The 26,943-nt window shown below is 46.1% G+C and overlaps 11 protein-coding genes across 11 annotated transcripts; 6 read left to right on the forward strand and 5 right to left on the reverse strand.

Annotated features, from left to right (window-relative positions):
• Positions 1-113: 113 nt before the first annotated feature.
• On the forward strand, positions 114-1,463 carry JR316_0002047 (Very-long-chain 3-oxoacyl-CoA reductase; the record flags this gene model as incomplete). The annotated part of the gene is made up of 7 exons (XM_047887842.1): positions 114-153; positions 217-335; positions 390-549; positions 601-714; positions 771-909; positions 965-1,133; positions 1,188-1,463. 7 exons carry the CDS (start codon positions 114-116, stop codon positions 1,461-1,463), a joined length of 1,017 nt encoding a protein of 338 aa, XP_047752765.1.
• Positions 1,464-2,812: 1,349 nt separating this feature from the next.
• On the forward strand, positions 2,813-6,142 carry JR316_0002048 (uncharacterized protein; the record flags this gene model as incomplete). The annotated part of the gene is made up of 8 exons (XM_047887843.1): positions 2,813-3,008; positions 3,058-3,177; positions 3,234-3,382; positions 3,442-4,446; positions 4,503-4,673; positions 4,728-4,926; positions 4,983-5,758; positions 5,816-6,142. 8 exons carry the CDS (start codon positions 2,813-2,815, stop codon positions 6,140-6,142), a joined length of 2,943 nt encoding a protein of 980 aa, XP_047752766.1.
• A 253-nt stretch (positions 6,143-6,395) lies between these two features.
• On the reverse strand, positions 6,396-7,793 carry JR316_0002049 (uncharacterized protein; the record flags this gene model as incomplete). Its single annotated transcript, XM_047887844.1, has 1 exon — positions 6,396-7,793. One exon carries the CDS (start codon positions 7,791-7,793, stop codon positions 6,396-6,398), a length of 1,398 nt encoding a protein of 465 aa, XP_047752767.1.
• Positions 7,794-8,401: 608 nt separating this feature from the next.
• Positions 8,402-10,802, forward strand: JR316_0002050 (Ergothioneine biosynthesis protein 1; the record flags this gene model as incomplete). Its single annotated transcript, XM_047887845.1, has 9 exons — positions 8,402-8,698; positions 8,756-9,099; positions 9,154-9,229; positions 9,285-9,326; positions 9,386-9,574; positions 9,636-10,028; positions 10,089-10,291; positions 10,347-10,503; positions 10,779-10,802. 9 exons carry the CDS (start codon positions 8,402-8,404, stop codon positions 10,800-10,802), a joined length of 1,725 nt encoding a protein of 574 aa, XP_047752768.1.
• A 48-nt stretch (positions 10,803-10,850) lies between these two features.
• Positions 10,851-12,005, reverse strand: JR316_0002051 (DSC E3 ubiquitin ligase complex subunit 3; the record flags this gene model as incomplete). Its single annotated transcript, XM_047887846.1, has 5 exons — positions 10,851-10,932; positions 10,992-11,202; positions 11,276-11,420; positions 11,475-11,726; positions 11,805-12,005. The coding sequence occupies 5 exons, from the start codon at positions 12,003-12,005 to the stop codon at positions 10,851-10,853; spliced, it is 891 nt and encodes a 296-aa protein (XP_047752769.1).
• Positions 12,006-12,315: 310 nt separating this feature from the next.
• On the forward strand, positions 12,316-13,777 carry JR316_0002052 (Carbonic anhydrase; the record flags this gene model as incomplete). Its single annotated transcript, XM_047887847.1, has 7 exons — positions 12,316-12,736; positions 12,788-12,824; positions 12,881-12,973; positions 13,030-13,200; positions 13,259-13,344; positions 13,400-13,476; positions 13,541-13,777. The coding sequence occupies 7 exons, from the start codon at positions 12,316-12,318 to the stop codon at positions 13,775-13,777; spliced, it is 1,122 nt and encodes a 373-aa protein (XP_047752770.1).
• A 1,212-nt stretch (positions 13,778-14,989) lies between these two features.
• JR316_0002053 (uncharacterized protein) lies at positions 14,990-15,624 on the reverse strand (the record flags this gene model as incomplete). Its single annotated transcript, XM_047887848.1, has 2 exons — positions 14,990-15,178; positions 15,313-15,624. The coding sequence occupies 2 exons, from the start codon at positions 15,622-15,624 to the stop codon at positions 14,990-14,992; spliced, it is 501 nt and encodes a 166-aa protein (XP_047752771.1).
• A 1,896-nt stretch (positions 15,625-17,520) lies between these two features.
• JR316_0002054 (uncharacterized protein) lies at positions 17,521-21,079 on the forward strand (the record flags this gene model as incomplete). The annotated part of the gene is made up of 3 exons (XM_047887849.1): positions 17,521-18,024; positions 18,080-18,211; positions 18,266-21,079. The coding sequence occupies 3 exons, from the start codon at positions 17,521-17,523 to the stop codon at positions 21,077-21,079; spliced, it is 3,450 nt and encodes a 1,149-aa protein (XP_047752772.1).
• Positions 21,080-21,396: 317 nt separating this feature from the next.
• Positions 21,397-22,747, reverse strand: JR316_0002055 (Glucosamine-6-phosphate isomerase 1; the record flags this gene model as incomplete). Its single annotated transcript, XM_047887850.1, has 10 exons — positions 21,397-21,524; positions 21,585-21,672; positions 21,709-21,728; positions 21,780-21,980; positions 22,031-22,037; positions 22,088-22,239; positions 22,297-22,400; positions 22,450-22,566; positions 22,631-22,694; positions 22,744-22,747. The coding sequence occupies 10 exons, from the start codon at positions 22,745-22,747 to the stop codon at positions 21,397-21,399; spliced, it is 885 nt and encodes a 294-aa protein (XP_047752773.1).
• A 1,359-nt stretch (positions 22,748-24,106) lies between these two features.
• JR316_0002056 (uncharacterized protein) lies at positions 24,107-25,180 on the reverse strand (the record flags this gene model as incomplete). Its single annotated transcript, XM_047887851.1, has 1 exon — positions 24,107-25,180. One exon carries the CDS (start codon positions 25,178-25,180, stop codon positions 24,107-24,109), a length of 1,074 nt encoding a protein of 357 aa, XP_047752774.1.
• A 105-nt stretch (positions 25,181-25,285) lies between these two features.
• Positions 25,286-26,837, forward strand: JR316_0002057 (putative lipase C16A3.12c; the record flags this gene model as incomplete). The annotated part of the gene is made up of 4 exons (XM_047887852.1): positions 25,286-25,785; positions 25,837-25,902; positions 25,955-26,188; positions 26,243-26,837. The coding sequence occupies 4 exons, from the start codon at positions 25,286-25,288 to the stop codon at positions 26,835-26,837; spliced, it is 1,395 nt and encodes a 464-aa protein (XP_047752775.1).
• Positions 26,838-26,943: the final 106 nt, after the last annotated feature.

Genomic DNA, 26,943 nt, shown 5'->3' on the forward strand with positions numbered 1-26,943 from the left:
ACCCAAAATGAGAAAGCCGATTTTTGTAGCCAATCACCGGAGGACATGGTGAACCCGTGAAATTATTTCTTGACTGACTCCGAGCATCCTTCAAAAATATTTCACTGTGCCCAATGGACGCGCATAACGTCAAAGCCGCCGTTACTGCACTCAGTGAGTTGGCTCTTTCTCATGGCTGTAACCCAACTATCGTTTACTGAACTTGCGTCACCGTAGTACACGACCAACCGTATGCCTCTGCTGTGCTATTGGCCCTCGGATCTGCTTGTGTTTTGAGAGTTGTGTATCAGACATTGTCTGTTCTTCTCCAGACATTTATTCTCCCTGGAGCTAGTGTCCGTAATGTTTTGCTGACTTGTATCACGCGTCTGTCTTAACAATGGCAATAGTTGAAGCGTTATGGCGCAAAGAAAGGAGCATGGGCAGTAGTGACAGGCGCTACTGACGGAATTGGCAAAGAATTTGCTCTTCAGCTGGGCAAGGCAGGGTTCAATGTTCTTTTGGTTGCTCGCAACAAAGAACTTCTCTCAAACACAGCTGCTGAGATCGGTACGTGGCCGTTCAATAATATGGTGTTTTCAATTTCTAACATTTTAACAGAGTCCAAATACAAAGTGGCTGCTGCGACCTACTCTATCGACTTTTCCAAGAACGATGAAGTTGCTTTCAACGGCTTTGCGTCTGCATGCGAAGGCCGCGATATCGGTGTTCTAGGTTTGTTTCCCTTCAACTTGGTAGTAGTGACATCCCTCTGACACGGTCATTTTCAGTTAACAACGTCGGGAAGTCGCATGCCATGCCAGCATATTACGTTGATACTCCCAAAGATGAAATTGAAGACATAGTTTCTATCAATATCACTGCCACTTTACGCGTGACATATGCAGTACTTCCAGGCATGGTTCAACGGTATGTACGTTTGTGTTTGGTGTCATATTGATTCAAGGCTTACTTTCAATAACAGTAAACGTGGCCTGATCCTCAATATTGGATCTTTTGCTGGTTTTGTCCCTTCTCCTATGCTTGCTACATATTCAGGATCTAAGGCTTTCTTGGCCACATTCACAAGCGCTTTGGCAGAAGAAGTGAAGAAGGACAACATCACCGTTGAGCATGTCAATACTTACTTTGTCGTAAGCACCGTCTTTGCTTTGATTTCATTCTACTGTAGCTTGAATAATTGTCAGGTGTCTAAACTTTCCAAAATACGCCACTCCTCAATGCTTATTCCCAAGCCTGGGCCCTATGTTCGTTCTGTACTCAGCAAAATTGGCCTTGCATGCGGTGCAGATTATAGTGGACGACCCAACACTTCGACACCTTTCTGGTCGCACTCTCTGCTTGAATACCTCATTTCCTTCATTGGTATCCCCAGCCTTTTTATTTCCTATACTCACGGACTCCACAAGTCGATCCGCAAGCGGGCACTGAAAAAGGCAGAGCGTGAAGCCAAAGTACAGTGAAGCAGAGCGTTTTTCGTTTCATCGTTCCATAAAACATCTCTTCCACTGACGGCTCGGCCTATACTGGTGTTTGTTTAATACACTTACTTACCCATGAGGGTTTAATTAATCGCATTTCCTGCTCTACGGGTGTGGTGATCACCTTTGTGTCTCAACACAGAATAGTGGTTTTTATGTTGTATGTATCCGAATCTTCAATGGAGACTATGAAAACATGAGAATTCGGGCACACATGCGCTCGGTGTACCTCTATCTTAAACCTGCGCAAGCATTGTCTATAAACCCACAACAAATCACCTTGAAAGCGTACTACGATCTGCTCAAATTTTATCTACAACACTATCGAGATTTGGTGATCATTCCATTTGGTACACATACAGATACGTTTAGACCTCAAGTTGAGCCAGCTAGTCCCAATACACAATTGGAGGCGAGGATAAGCCTAACGAAATTGACTACGTTCATGAAGAGATTATCCGGAGAAAAAATAATGAAATAGTGGGTCGGTTGTCATTGAGTTTTTACCGTTCTACCAAAGCTTGATACATTCCAGTTCTATTGCCCCCCTTGGGGGAATATTTTCATCCCGGCCGGAGTCAGGCACGAGTAAAGAGGGCAAAATTAACCACCACCACTCGTCTCCAAACGCGTTAGCGACGCGCTTTTCGAGTGGGTGGATCGGTTTCTAGCATTTAAACGGTGTTAGATATATGATAGATAGTACTGCTCTTTGGTATATTTGGTGTGAAGGGTTTGTATGCATGTGTTGGACTTTCATGTGGCAGAGTTGCAAATCGGCGGACGAGGTGTGTGTCATGTTCTGTATATCCTCTTGATGTACGCTTCTTTTGCGAGGCCTGAACATGGGTCTAAGCGGAAGAGTAGCCCAGAGTTCAAGCCGATAGAATTAAAATTTGACAAGTAATGTATATAAAATTTAAGTTGGTGTATTGCCGCGATGGTGGGGCCCAAATTCAACGCTCAGCAGTCGCATTGACACAGACGCAGCACTGGCAGCCACGAAACCGAGGGTGTCATGATGTCAAGGAAACTGCTGGTGTGGAAAAGGTTGAGGGAAGGATCAAGATGGTTACAACGGGGTCTATGTGAGGGCACCCGAACCGCCGTAAAGTCCAACGATTGCCTGGATATCATTTAGAGATGGTTGAAGGACACAGCATCAGAGTTGGCAACTCAAAATCCAAGAATAGCAAACTATGTAGTCACGTGTGATGTGTATTGTTTGTACATGGAATGCGTCTGCAGCGTGTTGCGATTATGTCCAGAGGCCCGGTCTGCTATTAACCATATGTTCCCTTTCTAATACTATCTCCTGAACACATCTCACCATGAAACGACAGCCATCTCGTGCACCGTCCCCGACACCAACAGCGTTCTCTGGCATATCAAATTATCGCACGGATTCCTACCGTCCAGTTAGGGATGCAAAGGGTGCACCTGCCGTTCCGACCATCGACTATCGTCTCGTCTCAAAAACACACTACGGAGAACTCGGCAGATATCTGGCCAATTATTTGGCTTCAGGTGTGCCTCCCACTGACTTTATGCGCGCGTGTTCTCATAGTACCCTAAGCGGCCCCCAATTCTCGATCCAATGCTCGATCCAAATTGACGAGATTGACCATTCAACAATTCCACGAATTATCCACCGATGTATACGACGAACTTGTTAGGAGAAAGAATGAACAAGAAGGTTTTATTTCAAACCTATTCTTAACGATTAATTACCACTTAATTTTCTGTGCCTAGTTCCATTCCTACCTGTTCGTGAAGAATTTCATCCCAAACGCAATCAAGCGCGTCAAAAATTGGCAACACTACCAACCACCCGCTTTGAGGATCTTTCTAGTGACGTTTACTTCGAATTGGCACGACGGTATCCTGAATTTAAAGAAGACGTGCGTCGCTGTTGTATCTTTTGCGGTTCAAACTCCTAATCAAACATTCAAAAATGTAGCCGTCCGGGAGGGGTTCGAATGCGTCCAACTATGACGATTATCCAGCTCCAGACTTCCCATCGAACTCTGCCCCTCGAAATGCTGGTGGTAGCAGGACATCTGGGCGCACTTCAACTGATCGTGATCGCCCGTCAGATAGCGGGTATGGCGGAAGTGTGTCCAGTCGAAGACCATCACAGGATAGGCGCAGACCGAGCGAGACAGATTTCAACGTTGGACGGAGAAGTGAAGATGCATATCGCAGGCCTGACGATGCATACGCTGCCAGACCGCCAGATGATGGCCTATCAGCTGCCCTTGCGTCTCGCCGAAAACCCTCTCAAGATATCACTCGCAGGTCAGAAGACCGTGGTCGTGACTTTGGTCGGCGTCCTAGCCAGGCAACCAGTATGACAAGCGACAGCACTGCAATGGGTAGTACGGCACCCTCTCAAAGTACGACGGCCACTAGCGCAGTCATTATACCCAATAAAAGCACAATGGAAGAAGAATACATCGATATTCCCTATGGACGAGAAGGTCGCGAGAGTGGGGTAACAACCATTGATGATCGCGAACGAGCTGGAGACATCGGAAGACTGGGTAATGGCGCCGACACCGAACCCGATAGCGCCAGTGATTATCCCAGCCCGATGAGTGCAGTCACTCCACCAGCTGGTCTTGGTGGTTTGAGCGCACGTCTTCAAGGCGTTGAAGATGAGGATGATATTGGACCTGGAAATCGCAGTGGTGATGAATTATATGATAAGTATGGCAGATCTTCCGTGGATTCAAGCCGTTCCGCTGGGCAAAACGTCATTGGTTCTCGCATGATGACAAGAATGAGCACGTCGGAGGACACCGAAAAGATGCGTCGAGAATATGAATACAAGATCGCAACGATGCAGAATCAAATTACCACTCTCCAGAGAGATCTGGGCGATTCCAATGAAGCTGAGAGAAAGCGAAAAGAAAGTGAGGCCCGGGTTAGTCAACTAGAAGAAGAACTAGTGGGTTTTCGTCAAGTACGTTTAAGGATTGACATCCAATTTCTATCACGATATTAATCGTCTTTATCAAGAGGGCAGAAGAGCAGAGTACTGCAATGCGTCTAATGCAGAAAGAACTCGAAGAACTCAAAGAAATTCGACAGAGAGAAGCTCGTCAAGCCCAAGAAGACCGTGAAGAACTTGTCATTTTCCGAGATCGTTGTAACAAATTAGAGGAGGAGAGAGAGCATCGTCATGGATCGGTAGGAACCCGTTGTCTAACCTATTATTTCATCGGTTAATGACTTCTTCATCAGGTTGACTCAGAAGGCGTGGAACAGCTGCGAAGCGACATGGAGGGTCTTTTGGAAGAAATCAATGAGCTTGCGCGACGAAACGATGAATTGATGACTGCGAAGGAATCGGATAATGTATTGATTCGTGACTTGGACAACCAATTGAAAGAATACAAGCGCAAGTACGAACAGGCGAAGACAGAATTGCGCGGCATCAAAGGCAAGTTCTTTATATCGCGATAACATGTCTTAAAGAAATGACCTTTTTTGACTTAGCGACCTCGCAACTATTCCTACAAGCACCTAGATTTGACAAGGGTGAAGACCAGTTGCCTATGGCTTCTGATGGCGGCGTTCAGGACATCCACGTCACGGCATTCTTGTCTGCCATTGATAGTCTGCTTACCGCTGGACGTTCCAATGCCCCAACCCGAGTCCTGACCCCGATGAAGGCAGTGGTAAATGCCGTCACAAATATCATTGAGGATGTTAAAACATTTGAACGTCGATCCGCCAAAGATCGAGGTGACGTAGAGCTCGACACTCTCCAGTCATTGCGGGACAGGGCAGAAGCAACACTTAGCAATCTGGTTGCCGCAACGAAAACACACGCGTCAAGTTCGGGAATGTCTCCTGTCAGCCTTTTGGATGCAGCAGCTAGCCATGTTTCTGTTACCATCACTGAAATTGGCAGAACTATTTCTATCCGTAAGGCGACGAAAGCCGAGCAAGAGCAGGCATCGTATAATTCATATGCAGGCTCATCAAGTGGCGGCTTTTCACCTTCACTTCGGACGGTAGACGAGACACGATCGAGCCATCAACGAAAGGCAAGCCAGGCTTCGTCCTCGGGACGTGGGGGACGATTTTCTGAGTCTGGGTCGCCTCCCAGTCAGAGGTACATGGGGAGGCGGCCGCCTTCAGAAAATTCGAGCTCTGAACAGACGAACTCCCCGCCTCCTATATTTGATACACACAGTCACTCCGGCGGCGTTGTGAGTGACGACTCGGCGCAGGCTGATGGTTCAGAAGACGCATGGGCCGAATTGAAGGTATGTTATAGGTAGAACATATTGATTTTCGTGTGTTGAAGTTCTATCCTCTTCCAGCCTTATCTCGAAGCGCAAACCGAGTCCATCGTGTACGCAATTCAAAGCGTTCTTTCCGGTGTTCGAAGTCCTACTCCATCGCCTGCCTTAAATGAGAACCTTACTCAAATCATCACAATCGTATCGAGCATTGTCGCTGTTTGTAACGACAACCTCCCACCAGCGAGCGCACAGCAAGGCAAAGAGATTTTGAAAGAGCTTGCAGAGCAAGCGAATACTCTTAGTGAAATGCAAGCACTACCTGAAGTGACGAAGGAGTCACGGCAGATTATGGCCAAATCAAGTTTCGCCATCGCAAACGCCATGAAAGGCCTGATGAAACTGTGATTTTGTTCATCTTCAATGGCCACTGCACTTGTCTCCTTATACCATCAGGATATATTTAATTTTCTATGATCATATTCCAATACTTTCGTTCATATCTATCATAATATTTCTGGTGTAGTCCAGAAAATCCCCATCCATTTGTCATTGCCATCTATCATGCCATGCCATAATGTCTTTTCATGCATATTTCATGTCTGTACTACTATGCATCTATACCAACCTATTTTTTCATATTTTGCTTCAATTTGAGTGATCATTCTGCTGATTTCGGAAATGACGATTCTAGGTAATGTAGGTCGAGTTGGTTGGTCTTGAAGAAGCATTTCGAGAATATGATATCAGCATGACGCAGCGGCGCACATCTTTGCTGCTTTTGGTCAGACAAACTGATGGAAGTACGTGATTCCAGCGTTTGGGCAAGTGCCCCGTCAGTGCACTCAACGACGCGGTGTAAGATAAGCGTGGTGAGATTGTTACACAGTGTGGCATGGTAAGTGAATGGGTCGGGTAAGGTTTGTGCGCGCAACATTTCCAGGAGGGTGTCACCCACACAAATGTCTCCTCGGGCGTCGTATACCTCGAGCCGCCTAAGCGACGTTGAACAATCCTGTAGACACTGGATAAGCTGGTCCTGAGATATTCCTGTGTATTCCAGCATGAGGGATTGTAGATGGGATGCTGACCGCGTGATTAGATTATGAAAAGATGCCTGGGGCCATTTAACGTGGTCGATGAAACCGCAAGTGAAATTAAAATGGATCAACTTAGGCACAAATATGCGCTCCATGAGTAGTGATAGGCCTTCATCGAGCTTCAGTTGATAGATAGTTAGTGATTCGAGATAGGGGAGATGGGTATAAGGTAGTCGATCGTGCAAGGCGGGACCTTGTTGGCTTGAAATTGAATTGTTGGGCTCAAACAAGAGCTCCGGGTTATACGAGAAATGGCGTAAGTCCAAGTTAACTAGATTATCGCATCTCTGTAGAATCTCCAACGCGGTTTTAAGCGTGATCCATGTGTCGAGCAAAATATCGGTGAGATTGGCCCATGATACACGAAGATGCTGCATTCCGCTATCAAAGGGTGCATCCCATGAGCCCCATGAGCACCTGTTACTCCACTGTAATGTTCTTAGAGCGGGTGCATGACGCAGAAGAGTGTTAATACTTTGCGCTTCTTCCATTGACCAATTACCGATCTTGAATGACAGCAACTCGAGATTGGGTGCCTGGGATGAACAGAACTCGGCGAAGAGTCTGTTAGACGCTGGAAGAGTCATTGAAAGTCGGACCCAACGCTCTGATACATTAGAAAGCATATGCAGAATTGTCTGAACGATCTCACGCGCTTCTCGATTCAGATGAGAGAAAGGGTCAATCCATACAGTTATCGTAAGTGGTTGGAACGCCGAGCGTTTGAGCCATAGCTCAACTATGCAGGGATGGTTCATGCCGGTTGCGTGTGATACGTTTATTCTCAGAGATGACCAAAGACTCGAATCGGAAACGGCCACATGTCTCCAGGTTCTGCAAACCTGTATGAGGAGCATAGGGCCGGTGTTAGATGATATCGGATTGTCATCATGGTCTGAAGACAGCGTCCTCCTGAAGATATCTGACAGAATTTCTGGAGGAATTAAGTAAATGGACATGGGAGTGGATCGAAAAGTGTGTGCTGCAAGTTCCCGACTCGATAATTAGAAGTCTAATTATAGCGTGCAATCTTATCTAGACCAACCGTGGCGGTGTAAATGAGATGAGCACGTGATAACTAGCACGCCATAGCACGCAATCGTCTGAGTTTGAACGCGAGTACTTATAGCTTGGATATTTCGGACGCGACGCGTTTCTGCCTTTCCTCCTCCCCTCCATCCATGTTCAAATCCCCGTCCCCGTCCCCGTCCTCCTTTTCTCGCTTTTGGAACGTGTCTTTCTCATTAACGAAGCACCTGGTCGACCCACATGATCAACGTGATCATTTTCAATGTCCGACGGCGGGTGTAAACCATGACCCAGTGAGCCAGGCTTCACTTTGAGCGCGGACCTCCTTGGGTGCCCTCAAATGGTTGGGGATTGGGGATTTTTTATCGGATCTCCGGCCCAATCATATCGTTCATCAGCATCCGATTTCTTCCGCAAGTCACTTTACCTGCCTACTCGAGTAGTCTAGTGTGACTTTTGTACGTATCAATTTGTTATCGTTACGTTGGCAAAATGCTATAAAATGAGTGTTTTTCTGTATCTCTTGGTCACTCGCAAAATGGTTTCTTCTCAGTCTTCCTCCGCATCTTCTCGCTCTGGCTCGCCAGACACCCGTGGAACAACTCCCTCCACCAGCTCTGAGTCTTTGCATTTGAGGGAAACTTATGCTGCTATCTCGATTTCTCAGTGCACTCCCGGCATTGTGCAACTGGTCTTCGATAAGCATGCGTCTTGCAACCGATTAGGCCTGTTGGTTGGCGAGAATCCCTTTTCAAGGGAAGAGTCTTCGTCTGTGCATCACCTCCCTGATGGTTCGACATACGCCATTTCATGCACATATCAGCGCTTCACTTGCGTGCGTTTTTTCATCCCCAAGTTCGGGTCTTAGATATTAACCACTGAGGACAAACAGCCGAAGCCAGTCGTTAGCACAGATCCCGTGGAAGCTTTTCGTCATACTCTTTTTTCTTCCATCTCTCTTCGGTCCATTTTTTCTACTCATGTTAGCGACGAGATCACCTTGTACATCCTTGAGAGACCCCCGTTCGTCTACCCACCCCTTAGACATACGATTGCTAGCAGCCTTGCAGTCTCTGCCGATGGAACCTCGGGCAACATCCCTACTCTCGAAGACTGGAAGACACTATGGGCGAATTGGGATCTTATCACTCTCGAGATGATCCCTCCCTCTATGCTCCACCAGAAGCCTATTGACTTAAGACATAAATGTCTTTTCTATATAGGTCACATTCCAACGTAATGTCTCTCTAATGCCGGTTCATTTATCTGAATCCTCATTGTTCATTCAAGATTCTTGGATATGCTCATTTCCAAGTCCATCGGTGGTCAACCCACTGAACCAAAGTACTTCTGGAACATCTTTGAGGTATTAATCATTGCATTTTTGAGGAAGCTCAATTGACGTCGTTATCTTCGTTAAGAGAGGCATCGACCCTCACGTTGACGATCCTGATCATTGTCACGTAGGTGACTGTCCTCCAAATTCGTGGACTTTTGATAACTCACGTCTTTCATGTTTCAGAATCATTCAGAAGTTCCAGAGAAAGATGAAGATTGGCCTACACTCGAAGCTATCATAGGGTTCCGCAATGGGGTCCGTGCCCGCCTCGAATGCCTTTATGACGATCTCGCCACCGGCAAGCGTACGCTCACGCGTAACATTGCAAGAACTTTGGTCATGACATACGAGCATGAAGGTTTTCATGTAGAAGTTGGTCTTCTATTCTACAAATGCGCTAACAACCCTGCTCACCTGCTATTACCAATCCCAGACACTCTTGTACATGCTTATTCAACGAGCGTGCAGTGGTACCCTCCCTCCGCCAGGTTTTACAGTTCCGCTTTGGGAAGAGCTTGCAGAGCAATGGGCCTCTTTACCTACACCTAGCACCTCTACCGTCGTGGTGGAACCTGCAAATCTGATCTTGGGTCATAACGACTCTGAAGGGGACGACAAACTTCCTCATCTATCAGAAAGTACTGTTCAAGGTCACACTTTTGGGTGGGATAACGAGAGCCCTGCTCGCCAGGTGCATGTGGAAGCTTTCAAAGCTGAGTGGCGCCCAGTGACAAATGGAGAGTTTGAACGCTTTTGGAGAGGACCCGGGAAAAACCTTGTTCAGGTACCCAAAAGTTGGGTTGTAGATGAACAGGGTGCTGTCCAGGTATGCACTATAAAATGCCAATGATATTTTAACTGATAGTTTCTCCTGCTATCCTCCTAGGTGCTCACCATGTACGGTCTCGTTACCATGCAAGTTGCAGAACACTGGCCAGTGCTTACCTCGTATGATGACCTTGAGGCATACGCCAAATTTAAAGGTGGCAGACTTCCTACTGAGCCTGAGTTGAGGCTCTTCCTAGACCTTTACGATGTCGGCCACGAAGGTGGGGCCAATGTAGGCTTCCGAAACTGGCATCCTGTCCCGTATGTAGCTCTTTCGATATTTGAAGGAAGTTGGTTTATTAAATGTTTTGTTCAGGGCGACCACGGGACTAGCAGAGTATGCCGGTAAAGGCTCAAATGGTGGAATCTGGGAATGGACTAGCACAGCATTTGACACTCACGATGGACTCGTACCAACACAGCTCTTCACTGGATATTCAACCGATTTCTTCGATGGAAAACATCAGGTTGCGGTGAGTCTGCTCAGTATTTGCTGGCTGTCGGGTTTCCTAATATTCGCTTTGTAATAGCTTGGTGCTTCGTACGCGACCATCCCTCGATTGGCAGGGCGTCGCACCGTCAGAAATTTCTATCAACATAATTATCCGTATCCGTGGATTGGGGCCAGAGTAGTGTATGACCTTTAAAGATTTGATTGCACGTTTTCCTTCTCTTAAGTTGTATTGTAGTTCCATTGTATTATGTATCTTCACCATCCCCAATTATCATATAGATATCTGTGTTATAGCGCAACGCGAAAGCAATAGATTAATATGAGAAATAAAGATAATGCTCCTAGAAATTGCAAAGAGTTGCTCGGTTATGATTCAAGCAGATAAAACCATATGCCAAAGAGTATGTTGGCGCAAAAACCGATAACGATTGCCATCGACATTTGGGTTCTGGAAGTTATATGTCAATTATCGTTAGAACGCTGGCGCAAAGTTTTGCGTGCACATACGAAATAATAGTATTGGAGGTCGGCTCTTGTTCAGTTCCATCCTCCCAGAATGCCGCAGGTTTCTCTGTACCCCAGAAGAAAAAGGGAAGGAAAGGAAAGAAGAACCCAGTCAGGACACCTTGAAGCAATGAAAAGTCACCTAGGCCTAATGGCCCTGATGGGGTGGAGTTTTCCATCCATTGCTCCTCCAAAATACGGGCATGCTCGTCATCTGTAACATGAAACGACAGAATATGTAAGTCCTCCCTTGCATATAAGTGTAGGTGTTAATGAATGGAACCGACATTCTTCCTGTGTTGCAAAATCGGTGTCCAGATAGTTAGAGATTGATTGGTTATGAAATTGCTCTCTTATAGTCGCTATTTCTGCTGCAGAAAACCCAACCGAGGCCAGCCTATCAAATCCACGTACAGGCTGTATTTGTGAAGTCTGAAAGGGGTTTTTTAGTGATGATCAAGATGAGGATAATACGGTTAAACAAACCTGTACATCCTCCTCTACCCCGCGCTCAATAACAGGACCGACGGAGCAGTGTATCCAAGCAGTGGACGCATCCCCCCTCATCGTGTCCGTATCCCCGCCGGCAATAGGTTCTTGATCGTCTTTATTGGTCCGTTGCTGTCGTTCGTCTAGAGAGGCTAGCCATGCATATACAAAAGTAGAGTCGGGAAGCAGACGACCAGAATGAATTAGCCTCAGTCGGTTCTTCTGGAGGTCAGGCCGCATTTGTCGAATCTATATAGATGCCAGAGAAGTACTTCAGTGGATGGCTCAGGCCAAAAGGTATAAAGAGGATAATGAAATGAACTTTACACGTTGTTTTACATCCAGCACGGAGTCCAATTTGTCTATACGCACAGTAAGGTCTGGTGTGCCCTCTGTGAAGCGTATGACAAGATTCCGTGACTCCGCATCGGGAAAGCCGTTGGAAGAATCCTGGCATTCTGCGTCGTCTGTTACATGCGGGAGAGGGTCTACTGCTCGCTGCTTTCCCTTGGCTCGGTCGCTAAGCATATTCAGTGGCGGCGTACGAAGAATGGGTAAGTCGTGTGTTCGTCTACACCTTAGTCGGGAGTACAGGTGCTCAGAAATAAGTTGCGCGCTCGTTGATGAGTTACATAATCTATACCATGGATGGTGCAGCTAGGGTCAAAGTTGATAGTTACTATTACATTATTCATATTCTACGTACATGGTCTCTCAAAGCTTGATGTTCAGTGATTCTTGTTTCAAGGAGAAATGACGATGCTACAGCTGAGTGAAGCAACCACCAACACTGCCTTCTTGGCATTGGCGGCATCCCGTGACTACATTATTCCCCCCCATGGGGACGCGAAAGGTCTTTTCCGTACAGCTAGGACTGCAATTATCTATCGTCAAGTATAAGGCGCTGGTCCGTCGACTTGCACGTATAGGCCTGGTGCTATCCAACCTCACAACACCGCTCAAATCAGCGATAAGACTTGAAATTCCCGTCATGCTTACTTTGCATCAATTCACGCTTTTCATGTCTTCTGTGTTTCTCCTTCCACTACTAGTGTCGTCACATCCTGTTCTTGTAAACTATCAATCATCTACGCCATCTCATGAAACCGTTCCTAAGCAAGTCGCAAATGCTCAAATAACCCTGGGGGTGTTCTCGAATTCTACCAACCCCGATTTGCACACTCTACAAGCCCTGTACGATGGCAATCAGAAATTTCGGGAGAGTGCCGATTTTCAAGCAGATGAAGCAGAGGATGAAAGTACGCCACTCTGCTATTACTTCCCTTAGATAATGTAATTGAGTTCTCCAGGTCCCTCTTTCATGTTTCTTAGCTGCTCTGACAACAGGTACGCCGGCAACACAACCAGTAACCATATCCTGATCTTACTCTACTTCCTACAAGATGGAGCCCAAACTCTATCTTTAGTACACCTGCAGGATCTATCATTACGCATACGAATATTGCTAACCAATATTCACACCGAGACGCAAGTGTGTAAGCATAGCAATTTCCAGCGTTGGAAAGTTGTGCTTACATCGTGGAGACATTAGAAATTCTGCCATTGCATATGCCGTAGAGTCTGTTCATGTTCAACATATCATTGTTCTTGGACACTACGGGTGCAAAGGTGTCGAGACAGCTATAACGGAATCGAGCAAAATCAGTCGCCTGGTTAGAAAATGGGTCAGACCTATATCCGCCATGTATGCCATTTCCAGAAGGTCAGCATAATCGGTTACCAGTCCTGTCTTATATTCCTTGTATTTAGAAAATAAAAAGGCAGGAGATTGTGATTCTTCGTGACTCTCGAAAGCCTCGAAGGGGTCAAGACGATGGGATCAAGACAGCACCTCCCGCATCTGACCGTTTGTTTTTTCCCCCCTCATTCATTCAGCCTAATACTGACACAGATGCTGCTAGCTGGCTTTCGAGCTCTCGTCGAAGAGAATGTCAAACGTGGTGTCAAAGAACTTCGCACCAACACCGCTATAACTCAGGTGAGCCATGATTCGACCGACCCTGATTAACACCAAGGAATCTGACCGGCGTGCACTTCCCAAGGCTCATGCAAGGCATATCAAAACCGCAAAAAATGAGGACATAGACGTCTTTGTACATGGGTTTGTCTATGATGAAAGTACAGGGGAGGTTCATAACCTTAACATTTCTTTTGGACCCCCTGGCAAGACAATCCCCTCTGTTCCATTCAAGGCCCTTGCGACTGCAAGAAATTTTCACAGAGATCATGATCGTCCTGGTATCTCCAAGGGCAAGACCTGGGATTTTGGTGCCCACTAAAGGAATTTGCTAATGGTTCATCTATAGTAGTAATACTTAGGAATATACGATGCTAGTAACCTTTTCTGAACCAGACTTGGGGAAAGTATAGCAATAGCAAAAAAGAAGCCACGGCATAAGTAGTATGAGGTGCAATGAAATCAGTGAGACTGCCATGCCTTTTTCTGTTGCTTTACCCAAACATCTATAGTTTCTTTGGGTAATACTATGTCGTGCGATGCATCTAGATGTCTCCTTAAATCATAACCTCGGTTGAAGACGTAGTCGCATTCTCGAAGAATATTCCCGGTTACACGACGATCAGGATTTTCGCCTGTTAGATCATGCATGAATGGAAAAGGACAGCGAAGCGCCTTCGATTCTTGTAAGCGAGCCTGTGCGTTTTGTGCGTATTTATGGCCGGTGATGACATCGATATCAAATGCAATTGGATCGCGGTCCTCCATCTCGGACAATTCCTCATTTGTAGTGTCTCTTGCGTTTTCACGACAGTGATATTTCGCTAGATGTCGTTGGAGTAGGTGTTTATAACCAAAACTTGTCTTGCAATCTGGGTATTCACAAATGAAATCCCGTTTTCCTAGATGTTTTACGTTGATGTGGGTTGTCTTGGCTTTTTTCTGGATTTTAAGTAGTCAATAGAAAAAGAAAATAAAAGATGAAAGCAACAGCGGTTGCTTACAGATTTAAAATCCTTTCCACAGTCAGGATACTCGCATAACCATTCTCTTCCATGTTCACCACCTCGTCGTTTCTTCCTAGACGACCCTTCACTCTCATCACCGGAGCATACGGGAGCGACCTCCATGTCCACCTCGCGTTGTTCGTGCAACTTAATATGATTTTTAAGATTGGCTTGGGTGGAGAAGGTGCGTCCATTACACGAGGGGTGTGAGCACGTTGGAGGGTGGTCGGTACGAATATGGGTTTGTAGTGCAGACCAGGTAGGAAAGTATCTGGGTAACTGATCATCGTTTGCGAGGCATTTTACGTGAACACATGTATAGCGTTTGTCTATAAAATATAAGATGTGAGGCAATAGACAGGCGGAATTGAGACCAACCGTCATGCGTTTTCTGATGCGTTAGTAGATGCTGATTGGTATTAAAAGATTTTGTGCAATTCTCATGACTACAACGATACGGCTTCGTTCCTGGTGGAGCGTGTTCAGAGCATATGTGAGCTCGTAATAGATGGTGTTTAGGAAATGCCTCAGAGCAGTTCTCCTCGGTACACTGGTTTAAAAGCTTCAACCACATATCGCACGACAAGCTCGAGGCATGTTTCCCACCTTGTACGGTTTGGCGCCATCATGCCAAGAATGATGAACTTGTAGATGTTGAGACGTCCAGAATCTTTTCTCGCAGCCGGGCCTCTCGCATGCCAAAGGGCGTGCGGTGTCTGGTAGATGTGATCGAGCATGTGCGTGTAGATGGGTTTCTCTCAAATAAGACTTCCCGCACGTAACGCATACAAAAGGCCGCTAAGAAGAATAGCTAAACACTAGGGGTTTGAAATGCTATAGATGTGCTCACCTGGCCTGTATGAGTACGTTCGTGTTCTTCTAGACGGGAGGGCTTGGTATATGCTTTGTCACATCCTAGGTGCGTACAGCGATAACACTTTTTGGTGTGCGGCACCAGTTTACCGTTGATAATAATGAAATCGCTAATAGTATCTGAGGCTTGTTTACTAGACGAGTCTGAGTCAAGCCGTTCGGGAAACGGTAACGTAGATGTGCTGGGTAATGCAGATGTGCTTGGTGACGGGCTAAGGAGCAAAACGAAGTTTTCATCATTTGTCGTCGCTTTGCGCTTCCCGAGGACTGTCGTCTGAGTTGCTTTCATGACAAAATAAAGAAGATACCTGGAGTTGCAAAGAACAAGAGAGTGTCTACGTCGAAGGCCAGATGAAACTGTTTGGTGAAGAATATTTCAATATATAGCATCTGATTGGACAGAGTTTGCTTGCTCATGCTTGCCAACAGCTTCTGGAGAGTCATCAATCCACTTGCAGCTTTCCCATCCCAAATTAATTCCCAATCGGTTGATTGCAAACCTTTAAGCTTTGAGCTTCAAGCCTTCGAAAAGTTGGTTCAGTCCTTTTATAACTCTGCATCATCTCTGCAGACCTTCTCCGGCCTTTATCAGGCTTTTACGTCTTCCAACAGACCGGTTCGTTGTATTTAAGAGCCTAGCAAATCTCGATTGTGGGCTGGGTGCAACATACCTTTGAAGATTGTCTCTGAGCTTTACTTCAGTTTCAACGCCCAAATACTATATATGTACCCGGTCGCGGCTTATTGCAATGGATTTTAGTCCAATTAGAGTTAATGAAACCAGACGACTTCTAGTCAGCCCCGTACTTAGTCTGCGATTAAATTGACTGTCGAACCTCAATTTCTACGTTTCTCCTGCTTCTCTTTGAATTATCTGTTCCGATGGTGTTACGATTTCAGACATTTCGTCGGATAATAACAGGTGCGGCCTCATACCACAGTTGTCAGTGTTCTAGCTAACCCAAATCCGTGTAGTCACTATCGCCTTGACGGCCGCCATCTCAATATCTTTGGGACTTGCGTTGATAAGCCTTTTTCTGCGTCAAGGAGTTGCCTGGCTGCTTGTCAGCGTTGAAGGGTTTAGTTTTGTTCGGTCAGTTTGGTCGTGAGTGACTCCTTTCTCTTTTAGCTCTTATTTGTTAAAGGTAATTCTTGAAGAGTAATTCGGAAGCCCTGGGTTCGATCGCCTCAGTCTGTCGCCTCAGAGGTTATTGGACTCTTTGTACTTTTTCCTTTTCAACTAAGTGAGCAATATCCGGTCGCATAATCCAGATTCTATGTTGACTGACACTTGACACGAAGTTATCACCCTCGTTGTATCCTCTATAGCACAAAGACACAATTCCCATGCACTTGCGTTCAATATTTTGGAAGGTTTTGCAATCATGAGTGCCGTAATACGTATGTGGGCCTTCAGTGGAGATAATTCATTGACGAAAAATCGGTTTTAAGATATGGCGTATACGCTTGGCCTTGTTACTATTGCTGCTCTGACGGTACCAGCATTCGATGGGGACGTATGGCTGCGCGATATTGATTCGTCTCCATCTCCCTTCCCGCTGGCCATAATATTTGCCTATACATTCCCCTGGGTCGCCTTTAGAATTCCGTCTATGAGATCCCTTGTTCCACAGTCCTTACCACAGGAGCCGGCACCTTCAGTGTGTCAAACAACATGTCCACCTGATTGCCGTCGTCACGGGCACATGCCAGATTCTACGCGTAAAACTGGATCAGTTGGACCCGATGTTACTTCACCGCAAAGGTTACACATTCAGAATGGCGCGAGCAAACGCGCTCCCCCTATTTTACCTCACACTCTGATTAGGATACCAAATGCAGCTGAACAAAGGGCTTCCATATACCTCAGTCTTCCCATTGGATCTTATGAATAATAAGGATAATTTATACCAATTTATACCAGCATTATTTTTTTGGCTTCTTAGGTTATGTACAATAACACATTGCTGTACGCGAAAGCCAATTAAAAAGTGCGTGACGTATCAACGCGAAAGGTAACGCCGTGACGAACGCGTTGGAAGCGCGTTTTGCTTAGTCAGCCCGAACATTGGATTGTTTGGAAGAACTGGTGACAGGCTCGAGTCGCCCAAACCAACACTTACTCAAACCACCAGGAGTCTGACTCCTCAGTCGCTCTGGATTCTCTCTGCATTCTTTAACTACGATGGTCGATAAGAAGGTGTCTCTTCGCGTCCTCTATACCATCAACAGTTCACCCCAGTACATTCTTGCAAGATCCCATGCTCGAGTTCCCGTAGATTTTATCCCTTGTCTGGAAGAAAACGACGACTCAACATGCCCGGACGCGTCCAAATGTACCCCACTTTATGCCAGCGTATCTCTGAAAATGTGTCTGGACACCATATGTCGCTCCAGCCCGGAATTGACACAGGATAGCAATCGAGATTTCTCACTTTACGTGCTCGACCCTTTGGAATCCAACTCTGCTCCAGCGCCTGTTAACATATCTAATTCCAGTTCTGATTCATCATACTCCGTAAACAACAATTCTTCCAACGCAGAACAACCACGAGGCGTGGCCGTGGGACTGGGTTTCATGTCGTGGGCGTTGACGGCCGACGACGCTGATGCAGCAACAGTTGTGGGCACTTTGGTGAAACAAGCAAATGGTCAACAAGCACTAGAAGTTATTTTTGCTCTCCGAGAGGTTAGTACCTCGTAATTTTTTATTGGCCACAGTGATAAATCGGAATGGACACTAGACAATGGCAATGAAGAGGCCTGTGTGGACTATGCAACCACAGCCGTCCTCTTCAAGCACACAGGAGAATGCAGCTTCAGTGAATGAATGTCGCAGAGATGTCAAACCGTCGGTTTATCAGGCGAGTATTTTTGTACAAATGTTTGTCGCCGTACATTATGAGGGCTGATGATCTGCCTGTCAGCAGTTTACGCATGCAGGAAACCAAATGCAAACTCGTTCATCTGCTATCGACACTACTCGTGAAACCCTTGCTTCTATTCAAATGCGTACAAAGGCAAAGATTAAACCCCCCAAGCCTATTCGACAGTCTACAATACCTATCACGGAATCTGACAAATTCCTAAATGCGGGTACATATATTGGGCCATTAAAAAAGAAAGGAAGACCAAAGACCATTGGCTCCGACACCAAACTGAATTCCCTTCAGAATAGTGCTGTTGCTTCTAGCTCGGGTTCAGGTGCCTCTAGTCACCCTAACGATGTCATTGTCATTGATGGGTCCGACAGCGAGGGAACACCTCCTACTCCTACTCAGACTGCTGTTGATTTTTTTCAATCCTCTAAAGGCAAAGGTAGTGCAGTGGATCGTGCATCTCTACCCATTTATACAACAAAACCCCTAGTGGCAAATACGTTGGGTGCCTCTGAAATCAAACAGTCAGATGTACAAGTGAAACAAGAACCTCAAGAAATACCGAATATTCTCGATGTTCTGGCCTACCTTACAGCTACCTCCTCAGAATCTACTGCACAGAACGCAGCGATTTTGGCCGCCTTGAATACCATTGATTCTTCGAACGGCCAAGGAAAGCAACCCGAAGGAAATCGTCCCAATCCACAGCTCATATCAGCTCTCAAACAGTTATTTTCCATCTATGCAAGTAGTGCAACACAGAGTCCAAATTCTGAACATTCAAACGCTCAAATGACGAAGCCACACCGACCGTCTGGATCACACTTACAGGAAGACACTGTTGTTGTACGTGACAAGGAGAATGTCAACCCTGTAGCGCATCAGAAACGTTCTGAGGACGGTAAGGCAAAACATTCGGATATATCCCTCGGATCTTCATCTTCACCTGGACCAAGCCGCATGACGATACACAATACTCATCCAGAACGACATCCCCACAGCCTTGGTCGAAGCTCGCGTTCTAACGAAAACATGTCGCAGAGGATGCCTGTAGAAAAAATTGGCCGCAAACGAACACTCAGCGATTTTATGGATGAGAAAGAAAAGGGAAAGAACAAGGGTAAAGAACGAGAACGTGTTGAAAAAAGGGACGGCCGTCGGCATTCCGGCTCACAACATAACACCAAGGTAGCGCCCGTAGTCGATTCTCTCCGGCATTATCCAAGGGTATTAGCATCTAATCAACCGAGGGCCGAACAACCAGCGAACTACTATAGGGTACCTCTAGAATCTATGACATCTCCTCCTCGAGGGAGGCCTGAACTTGATCTCACTAAATACGATGCTAATCGTACAGGCGAAGAATCGTCCAAAGTTGCTAAATCGAGGACGCCCTCTCCACGACCGCCTAGAGTGTCGGCGTCCTCCCCAGTTCGTGGAATACAGAACGAAAACCGAAGAAAATATGTTGTTCCTGAATGGGCAAGGACCAGTACTTCTACCCAACCAAGATTGTCTGAGGATGCTCAGCGTGCCCTGCAAGAAGCTGAGGAGAAGAAGAAGCTTGAAAGAGCGGCTGCAAGGAAACGACTTCCATCTGTACAGGCGAAGCTGAAAGCTAAAAATTTCTCAGGAAAAGGACAGGTAAAGGATAGCGAAACAAAGCCATTTGCTCCCCCTCCTGTTCCCGTTGCTCCTAAAATTGATCTGTCACGAGGTCCAATTATTGCAAGCAGTGACCGACCCGTGTTCCCTACAGCTAGTGTTCAGTTCCCCTTTGTTTCTTCTACAAGGTCTTCATCGCCTCCGCCGCAATCTAACTTTGCACCCAAGACACCAAAGACGCCCATCAGAGAACGGAGAAACATCACCACTACACCGGCACGCGAGGACGAGTCTTTGTTCACGCCAATGGGTAGCGGTAGTCTCTTTGGAAGTGCTCGATCCCTCCGTACACCTCTGGCTCCTTCAATATTAACCTCTCCCCTCGGCAACCGCAAAAAGGCAAAAATTTCTCCAATGAGGTCGACGCTTACAGGGAAAGGATTTAAACCGATCTCTTTGACCATTGCCAACAGTTCTTCAGATTTGAAAGACACGGAGATCGATAAATCTTCGAAGAAAATGAACCGTGAACTAGAGGATGCATTGGATGACCTTGAATGTCCTCCAAGTTCTTTACCGATCGCTAGTAGTGATCCCGACGTTGATAGCTCTTACCAATCTGTTCCAGTGGAAAATCTCGACCTCGAAGTTCCAGATGGTGAAGTGCATGTTCCTGTCAAGCAGCACTGGGCAGGATTGCCGCCTTCATCCCCACCAGCTCCATCTAGTCCCATGCTTCTTACTGAAGAAGATGGTCAAACCGACGACGAGATGGACGATCTTCCTATCGCCACTTCAGACAGCGAGCTTGACACCGACATGAATGATTGTGACACAGATACTCCCTCCCCTGCTGTTGCAAGCCCATACGATGACAATACTCCTGCCGACAGTAATAACGACATGTCTTTCTTCCCCCTTCCAGATGAGACGTCTGCCGAATCGGCTCACATATCTTCCTCTGACCTTTTTGAACAATTTACGAATCTTAATGACCATTCGGACACACTTCATGGCATGGGTAACATTCATTTGGACCCCGAAATGGAGGCACTCTTCCAGAACGGGCTCGAGAACATTGACTTCTCGGAATTCTGGGCAACCTTTACACCTTTGATCGCTGAAAACACTCAGAGCACTCAGGATTCTCACGTTGACGCATTTATTGGTCAAACTGAGAGTTCAACCTCCTTTGATGAAGTCAACCATGCAAAACTGGCCGACGAAATGCAAACCCTGTTGAGTGGCTGTCTCATGTGAGGATTGACCCAGTTCTCTTTGTAAGTCGCCTCGAATCTCAACTCCAAAGCTAGCGATAAAATTGATATTGTTCCAGAATTCCGATGAACATACTTGTTTAAAGTGGACATTTTTGACACTTTTAGGGCATCCAGAAACCTTGCATAGATACCAATCATTCATCTTCTCATTGTATACTTAGAATAGCACATCTTCGATCAATCATTTACAATATTTGAGCATCACAAATATGCACTAGCAAGGACATCTCGAAAATAAGGAAAGATATGTATCGTTTGAATCGTGTTTATAAAACTGTCAACATTCGATGATCTCGTCTATTCCAAACTCCCAACTTGCTCTCCCGTTACCTTGCCCTTTGCTTTCAGCTCAGATTGGGTTCGTTCGACTTCATCTTGTACCCGCTCAATCGACTTGAAGTATTTGACTGTCTTGACGTGAAGTTCTGCAGTAAATGTCAGTTCAACGTTGATCTTAGTCCATTAGTTCACTATGGTACTCTTACCTGCAGTGGCATCTTCATCTGTGACGATGAGTGCCCACGGGTGGAGTTGAAGGGCAGAAAGCGTCCACTTTAAACATGTCACAGTGAACTATAGGCATAATGCCAAGTTAGATTTCAAACTTACGAGATGATTGACGCCCTCCTCTGCTTGCAATGTGAGTTTATCAGCTATTCTTTACGACAGTTTATGCTTACCTATGGCTTTGCTCAGTGCCAGTGCCTTACGTTGGCCGGTTACCACAACCACGACCTCTCTCGCGTCAAGGACGGTCGCTACACCAACGGTCAAAGCCATGCGAGGGACTGCGGATATGTCATTGTTGAAAAATCGAGCGTTAGCAAGAATGGTGTCATATGCCAAAGTCTTGATCCTGGTCCTCGACGCCAAAGATGAGCCTTAACCAACATTCAGTATGCATTTTTGACAGGAAAAAAATACTCCAAACCTGGTTCCTAAAGAAGGTTTGAGTGATCCGTAGCTATCCAAAGACAAAGAAACTTACATTGAATGCAATGTGCCCGTCTTCACCGATACCTCCAAGGAATAGTTCTATGCCGCCAAATTGTTTAATACGTTGCTCATACGCCTTGCATTCAGCAATAAGATCCACTGCGTTGCCGTCAAGTATGTTTACTTGGGAAGGTGGAATATCAACTGGAAGAGTGATGGCGTAAACCAAGGTAAGATGCTATTTGGCAGCCAAAAACGCACTATGGGAGAAGAATTCACGAAACATGAAAGTATGATACGACTCGGGATGGTCTCGGGGGAGTGCAACGTATTCGTCCATGTTAAAAGTAACGACATGCTTGAACCTGTGTTTTTTCAGCATAAAAGCGGAATGCATTGAACGTATAACCTTACGAGAGCCTCTTTTCCTTGACCATCGTGATCAAGGCTTTATAAGTCGGGATTGGGGAAGAGCCTGTAGGCAGACCCAGCACAAACGGGCGAGTGGCAGTAGGTGCAAAATCATTGATTCTTTGAGTATAGGATGCAGACATTAATTTTGTTGTGCTTGTTCGACAACGAGGTCTGACCAAACCTCTTGCAGATGTAGTTTGCGATGTAGTCTCCTACCGCTGGGGCATCCTCCCGAATAATGAGACCTGGAATGAGTTGGGCGATATAATCTTGATATAATGGATCACGACGTACGCATGATGTATGGTCTGAGATGATATGGTGTTGCCTAGAGTCCAGTAGCTAGTTTTAAGGAGTTGCCAATTGGCAACGACTGTGTAACACCGCCATAACCGAGTTTTTGAGGCCGTTATCATTGGCTAAAGGAGGTATGAACATTGAATATTGACCCTCAAAATAACTCGTCCGAGAGCAGGTGGAAGGTGCCAGCAGGTCGTATTGCTGGAGGTAGATAGGGGCATCTGATCAAGGCGCGCACAAGTGCACAACCGACTTCGAAGCAACGTGCTTCCATTCAGAGCTGAGAACAGTCTTTTTTTAGAACCTTTCTTGTCCTCATACAATCGAGACATATGGCAACCTACTATTTGATAACGGCTTTTTAACGTTCTATCGACGTGCTCATGATTAATTACAGTCGACTTCGGGTCGCATCTCTGAAGCGAGCCACCTTTTTCTATCGGTCGACGGTTGGAAATGACGCGAAAACCCATCAACGAGGTTTCTCCTGGTCTGGAATTCGGGTGAACCGGCAGGAAACGGTTGGTGGTGAGTTGTGAACCATCGAAGAATGATTCATCTCATTGATAGCTGGTTAATGTTATGGCTCAGACGCCTCCGGTTGGGAGTATCCGATTTTTTCTTCTGACCGTATAAAGGATCGCAAATCTGTGTTCCTCGCACATGCTACCACACTTCCTTCATCAACGCAGCTGAACGACGTGATTAACCACCTTACTTCCCTTACAACTCTGAAAAAAGCCACGCATTGCATGTATGCCTATCGCATAACTGTCGACCCCTCAAACCCATCGAATAAGTTTGTTGGACAACATGATGGTGGTGAGAGTGGGAGTGGTGAACGATTGAGTAGACTATTGGAGGCAAATGAATGCGAAAATGTTGTGGTTTTAGTGTCGCGATGGTATGGCGGTGTAAAGCTGGGGTCAGACAGATGGAAATTGATTTCGTCTGTCGCAAAAGAGGCGCTTCTTAGAGGGAATTTTATCAAGAACAAGAATGTAGAAACAGCAAATTCATCTGGAAAGCCAGTTGGAAAGAAAAAGAGAAAATGATTATCGTATTATCAACGAATGGTGATTACAGAGAAGAACTACAGACTAAATGTGGGACAAAACTGACATCAAGTCACTGAAAAAAACCTGTTCCATTACACTTTCAGCAAATTTAGGCCAGGGATGTCTGATGCAATCTTTCATATGGAATGGTCCTGGCGACGATTCAACGATGAAGCGCATATACGAGACATCAGAATAGGTTGGAATCATGACTGGGAGATAAGTAATGTTGTAATGGGGAAGAATCCTGGGTAAAAGTCGATCAAATATGTACACTGCAGAGCCAAAGATGAAGGTCGTTATTTCGCAACTGAAGTCTGTCCCATACCTTGCGAGTTGTAGTACAGACTCCATGCGTCGATTGAATTGGGGGGTTTGCTATTTGAGTATAGGTTACGAACAAGTGGGAATCGCTTGGGAAGGCCCAATACCGCACAGAGAGGTTGTATAAACCAAGTACCATGCCATAGTATGAGAGACTTGGAAATTTCCAGATCATTGGAGATCACCCGAAGGGTACGTAACAGTGCAGGGAAGAACGAATTGATAGTCGCGTGCAAAGCAGCGTTGACCAAGGTGTGCTCTAGGTTCACATTACAGGGTGTGGGATGCAGGTAATTGACACTGGCGCATAGTTCGAGTGCAAAAGCCCATCCTGCAGCAAGATAAGTAGAAGCTGGAGCAGGTAAAGGCCCGCGATTGAGAACGATGATATCAGCCTTTCGTGCCTGACGAAGCCAAAAACTGTTTTCTATGCGGATACCCGTTTCTACATCGACGGTCGGGACCATGTATGCGTCATCTTCTTCGTTATAAGATGCATACAGTGTGGTCGAAAGTGCATATTGAAGGACCGACGAACGTTGTTCCCGTAGTGTATTGCGACTAGGGAATTTCTTTTTTCTCCCAATGAACACCTCTAAGTCATCAACGGCAGAGGCTGACGGACGGCATATATGATGAAAAGTACAATAGTCGCGTCCCAGGCAGTGGTGAGAACGATTTTCATGGGACTCGAGCCTTTGAAGCCAGACGGAATGAAGATGATACGTTGTATCTGGACCAACAAAAAGAAGCCTTTTACCGGCTATAAATCGACAGACCTCTAGTGAGGGTGTTTCGCCATATAGTTCACCACAGCCATCCTTACTGCGTAACACCGGCCAGTCCTGACTAGGAGGAAGGGTCCATTCACGGGTACATGTTGGACTCGCATTGAAGGTGTTGGCTACTCCTGTGAAAGCAGAGAGGTCGAGTTCGTCCAAAATATAATCAAGAGCCGAAGTCGGATCGGCTGGGGGGCGGTGGAGGAGCAACACGATGAGGAGCAAGAGGACGAGGAGAGATATCCACTTTGTGGCGGTTGATGTCATAGAGCCCTAACCCGAGACTGGGGTTTTGGAAAATCAGCTGTCAACCTGCGGTGCAATTTAGAGAGCTCACATCCCACTTGTGGGCCCCTGGACTACTCTTACACTATGGTGCCATTACTCGGCCGTCTTTCTTTTCGCGACTACGGGGCACTCATTTTTGGGTTTTTGTTTCTTGCTCTCGAATCTCTTCTACACATCATCATCGTCTGTCTGCCAAAGCCTGTCATCAATTGGTTCTACAGGCGATCTAGAGCTCTGTTTAACCGTCTGTCCGAGCGGCGAAAACATCGTTCAGAGGAGAAGAAAGCTGGAGATCGCATTCTTAATGCTAGAGACTTCGGCGAGCTTTGTAGTATCTATGGATACATCCACGAGGAGCATGTTGTTTTGACCAAGGATGGCTATTTGTTAGGTTTGCACCGTCTGCCCTCGAAGATGGGTCAGAAGAAAACAAATCCAGGCAGCAGTACAGGGAAACCTGTGGTGTATTTGCACCATGGGCTTCTCATGAACAGTGAGGTTTGGGTTTGCTTGACAGACGCAGAGCGTGCGCTGCCCTTTGTCCTTGCTGAACTAGGATATGATGTTTGGCTTGGAAATAATAGGTAAGTTATTCTTTATCTTGTTTAAACTGGGCTGACACATCCACATTCCAGGGGAAACAAGTATTCTAAGAAGTCGCTGCACCATGGGCCTAACACAGCCAAATTCTGGGACTTTAGGTTAGTAGCTCTCGACAACCGAAAAATTGCTTGACATCTGATTTTTGTACAGTATAGATGATTTCGCATGGCACGATATCCCCGATTCTATCAATCACATTCTGGAGGTTACCAAGGCCGAAAAATTGAGTTACATTGGTTTCAGTCAAGGAACTGCTCAGGCGTTTGCCGCCCTCAGTATACATCCTGGCCTCAATGAGAAGGTCAATGTTTTTATTGCCTTGGCTCCCGCTATGAGTCCTCCGGGTCTCTCTGCTCCTATTGTTGATGGGCTTATGAAGGCTTCGTGAGTCGTAATTTGTTCACGCTGCTACCCTCGGAAACTCATGGCCACATACAGACCAACATTACTATTTCTCTTTTTTGGTCGCAAATCCATCCTATCCTCTGCGACGATGTGGCAATCCATTTTATATCCGCCTATTTTTGCCAGTATGATCGACCGTTCTTTAATTTGGCTTTTCAATTGGTATAGCCATAATATATCCACGGAACAGAAGATCGCAGCATACGCCCATTTGTATTCCTTCGCCTCCGTCAAATCTGTGGTGCACTGGTTCCAGATCATGCGGAATGGTTGCTTTCAGATGTACGATGACGATGTCTTGTCTCCTGTTGTTAGAACATCTGTCAGCTCTTACCGGCCGGCTCGTTTCCCTACGCGCAATATTGTAACCCCCATTGTCCTTCTCTATGGAGACTGCGACAGTCTTGTGCACATAGAGACGATGCTGGCTCAATTGCCTGACCACACTGTGGCTAAAGCGCTGCACACATACGAGCATTTGGATGTTTTATGGGGAAAGAACGTACACAAAGATGTTATCCCAGAGGTTATCGAAGCACTAAAATATTATCAATGTAATAAGGGTCGAGATGACGCGGTGGTTGACAGCAAACCCCCTTGGACAGAAATAGTTAGCGATATGGATTAAATACATTCTTTCTGTTGAGCTTTTCACCAAGAAGTAATAGAATGATAGTAAACGAAAGATGGTATATACTAATGCATAATGTGCGAGATCATCTAGAAGAGGTCGA

This window comes from Psilocybe cubensis, chromosome 2 (assembly GCF_017499595.1).
Source record: "Psilocybe cubensis strain MGC-MH-2018 chromosome 2, whole genome shotgun sequence".
Taxonomy (NCBI): Eukaryota; Fungi; Basidiomycota; class Agaricomycetes; order Agaricales; family Agrocybaceae; genus Psilocybe; species Psilocybe cubensis.